The sequence below is a fragment of the Osmia bicornis genome, unplaced genomic scaffold, assembly GCF_907164935.1.
Source record: "Osmia bicornis bicornis unplaced genomic scaffold, iOsmBic2.1, whole genome shotgun sequence".
NCBI lineage: Eukaryota > Metazoa > Arthropoda > Insecta > Hymenoptera > Megachilidae > Osmia > Osmia bicornis.
This window is the reverse complement of record NW_025791096.1, coordinates 339656-342809: the sequence shown is the minus strand read 5'-3', so window position 1 is coordinate 342809 and position 3154 is coordinate 339656. Positions and strand designations below refer to the sequence as shown.

The following is a 3154-nucleotide window of genomic DNA, read 5'->3' as shown; positions in this document are numbered from 1 at the left end:
CAGCCCGTCTCCCTTAAAATTTCCAGCAATCTTTTTCCGTCCCCGTTGATCTTCTTGTCCTTGGATCTTCTTCTCTTTTCCCCCTCCTCCTCCTCCCCTTTTTCTTGCGCTCCTCCTTCCTCTCCTGTTCTCGCATTGAAGTCACCCCCAATTATCGTCCTTCCTTCCCCCTCAATTTCCTCTAGCCATGGTTTCAGCTCCTCTATCTTTGTTTCCATGTCTCCGTTTACGTACACCCCCACCAGCCTCCAATTCTCTTTCCCCCCCTTGCATTCTGCCACCAATATGCCCTCTTTTTCTTCTCCTTTTCTAAACTCCCCTTCCTCCCCTATCATCTCTTCTTTTACCCCCATTAGCATCCCTCCCATTGCTCTTCCTTTTTTGTTCCTTCTGCTCGCTAATTGTACCTCCCACCTGTACCCTTTTGGTAGCCTGTCTTTCATATTTTCCCACCCCCTTTCCTCCAACCATGTCTCTATGAGTATTACCGCGTCCCATTTCTTTATTGTTTCCCAAAAATCTTCATCTTTGTTTCTTACTCCCGCACAGTTCCAGAATCCTACTGCCCATACTCCCCCTTCCTCCTCTTCTTTGTTTTTCTTCTCATCTGTCCTTTTACTTATTTTTCTATCTGTTGTTCCCTTCTTCTCGTCCCTCCTTCCGCTCTCTTCTTTCCGTCCCTCGTCCGCTGTTCCTTTCCTTCCTCTTTTCTTTTGCTTGCTTGGTATTTCGAAGCTTTCTTCCGCCCCTATATCCCCTTCTCCCCTTCCCCCTTCCTTTGTCCTCCTTCTTGGTAGGCCTTCCACTCTTTTCCCTCCCAGTCTACCAGCGCTCCTTTTTGGTCATCCCATCTCCACCATTTCCCCTCTATTCTTATTTTCCCGTGGTCTACCCACACGTATTTTCCTTTCTCTCTTTCTTCTCTTCCGATTTTTCGTAATGTCCATCGGGTCTTCCTCTCCGCCCACGTTAAGTCATCTTCTATCCTTTCTTCCCGCCCTTTTAGCCTCTTTTTATTTTCCATTATTCTCCTTTTCAGCTCGCTCGACTTTATTTTTACAAGTATCATGCTAGCGTATTTCCCTTTTTCCACCCCGCCTACCTCTTTCGCTTCTTCTATTGCGTCCTCCACCCCAATTATCTTTAGTATCTCCTCCGCCTTCTCTTTCACCCCCTCTTCTCTCACTTTCGTTCCTCTGATTGTTATGTTTTTCTTCCTCTCGTCTCTCTCTTTCTTCTCCCATTTCTTTTCTAGCTCAATGATCTTCTCATTGACCTTCTCACCTCCTAGCTCTTCTTTTCTTTTTTCTATGGACTCCTGCACCGTTTTATGCACTTTCTGTTCTATTTCATTCCATCTTGCCCCCTCTTCTCCTCTCTTTTCTAATTCCCCAATCTTTTTTATCAAAATTTCTATCTTCCCTTCCATTTCTCTCTTTTGCTCCGCCCACATGACCTCTCTTCTCATCGTATCTTCTTTTAGTTTCTCCATTTCTCCTCTTATTTCATTTCCCAAGGCCCTCATATTTGCCTCCACCCTTCCCATCTTCCCTCCCAAATCTTTTCCTAAATCTTTTATTTCCCCTACTCCTCCTTCGCCTTCTCTTCTTTCTTTTTTCTTCTCCGGTGACCTCCCCGTCAAGCTACTTTCTCTAAACATCCAATCATTTGTTTGCCTTCTCTCTTCGTCCTCTTTTTCTTTCGGGAGTACCTCTTCATTTCCTTCCTCTTTTTTCCTTTTCCACATTTCCTCTAAGTTTGACATACTTCCCAAGCTTTGCTTTCTTTCCCTTCTCAGGACCTCTATATTGGAGGGCCTGCCTCTTTTTCATTCTCTGTGTTCCCGTCCTCTTCTCTGCTCCTTCTTCTTCTTTACCGGCCATCCCTTTGTTCCTGTGGCCACCGCCCTCTCTCCCCCAGGTGTCACTACTTTCGGCCTCTCCTCTCTGCTTGCCGCTCTTTTCTATCCTTTCTGGGTTCTAACCTCCAAACACTTCACTTTCTTATCGTCTAATTTCCTCTCCTTTCTCTCAAAATTGTTTTCTTCCTACACCTTCACACTATCTTTTCCCTTCCCGCTCACCCTCCTGCTGTCTTTATACTTTATTTCTTCACTTATACGGCTTTCTCACTCTTTATTCGCACCGTCTGGCTAAGCCCACGTTCGCACACGACCGTTGCCACAACGGAACTCCCTAATACTATTTAATTAATATTGTATTTAAATAAATATTTAATAATATTTAATTCATATTATTCTGAAATAAATATTTAATATTTTAATTCTATTTATATTATTTAATTTATATTATTTTAAAATGTGTTAATTTAATTGTATAAATACAAAACAGATCAAATTCTATTATAATATCGTAAGATATTTAATAACGAGCCGCCTCCGCGGCATTTTTACTCGCAGACTTGGCAGGGGGATTTTTCTTGCCCCCGTTCTTCGACTCCGCAGGCTTGGTCCTTGATGCCTGTTCCTTGGGGCTGTTCTTGCCCCTTCAACGGCACTCTTCTTCTTCCTCTGGGAGGAGGAGGGGGCACCACCTTTTGCCCCCAATCGATGCCCCGCGGGCCGCCCCAGGTCCGCACAGAGGGGGCACCGCGGGGTGGAGCTACACTTGCTGGCCACGTGGCCCCACTCTCCGCACGCATAGCAGCGGTCGGACCTATCAGCTTCGCAGGTGCATCGCTGCCTAACATGCCCTCTTTCCAGGCAGCGATAGCACTGAAATGGCCGCGGTGGTAGTGCCTGTATTCTGGCCGAGGACCACCCGACCAGAACCCTCCCAGAGGTGGATAACTTTTTGAGTGCCGCTAGAGGGCATCTCGCCCAGACAGTCCCCATCCTTTGGGGGAGGTGCGAATCTCCCCCATTTTAATTTCTTCAGCGGAGCAAACCCCGCAGCGGCCAATGCGGCCGCCACCTCCGCCGGTGTGACCGAGTCGTCGAAACCGGTCACCCTAACCTCGCCCATTTTTATGGGGCGGGCAACCCGCACCTCGGTGCCACTGAACACCTGGCGGAGTCGGTCAGCCAACTTGGCAGCTTTCTCCGTCCTGTCCGCCCCAGGTAACTCGAGGACCATGCCACCGGCCCGAGCTCTTCTGGGCATCAACGCCGTGATGCCCAGCTCCTCCAACTTGA

The 3154-nt window shown here is 47.5% G+C and overlaps 1 protein-coding gene across 1 annotated transcript; it reads right to left on the bottom strand.

Annotated features, from left to right (window-relative positions):
* Positions 1-748: 748 nt before the first annotated feature.
* On the bottom strand, positions 749-1765 carry LOC123988705 (golgin subfamily A member 6-like protein 1). Its single transcript, XM_046289456.1, has one exon. The coding sequence runs from the start codon at positions 1763-1765 to the stop codon at positions 749-751; it is 1017 nt and encodes a 338-aa protein (XP_046145412.1).
* Positions 1766-3154: the final 1389 nt, after the last annotated feature.

What these genes read in the sequence shown, in the direction of transcription:
- LOC123988705 (XM_046289456.1), bottom strand. Translation starts at nt 1,765, where the DNA reads ATGTCAAACTTAGAGGAAATGTGGAAAAGGAAAAAAGAGGAAGGAAAT.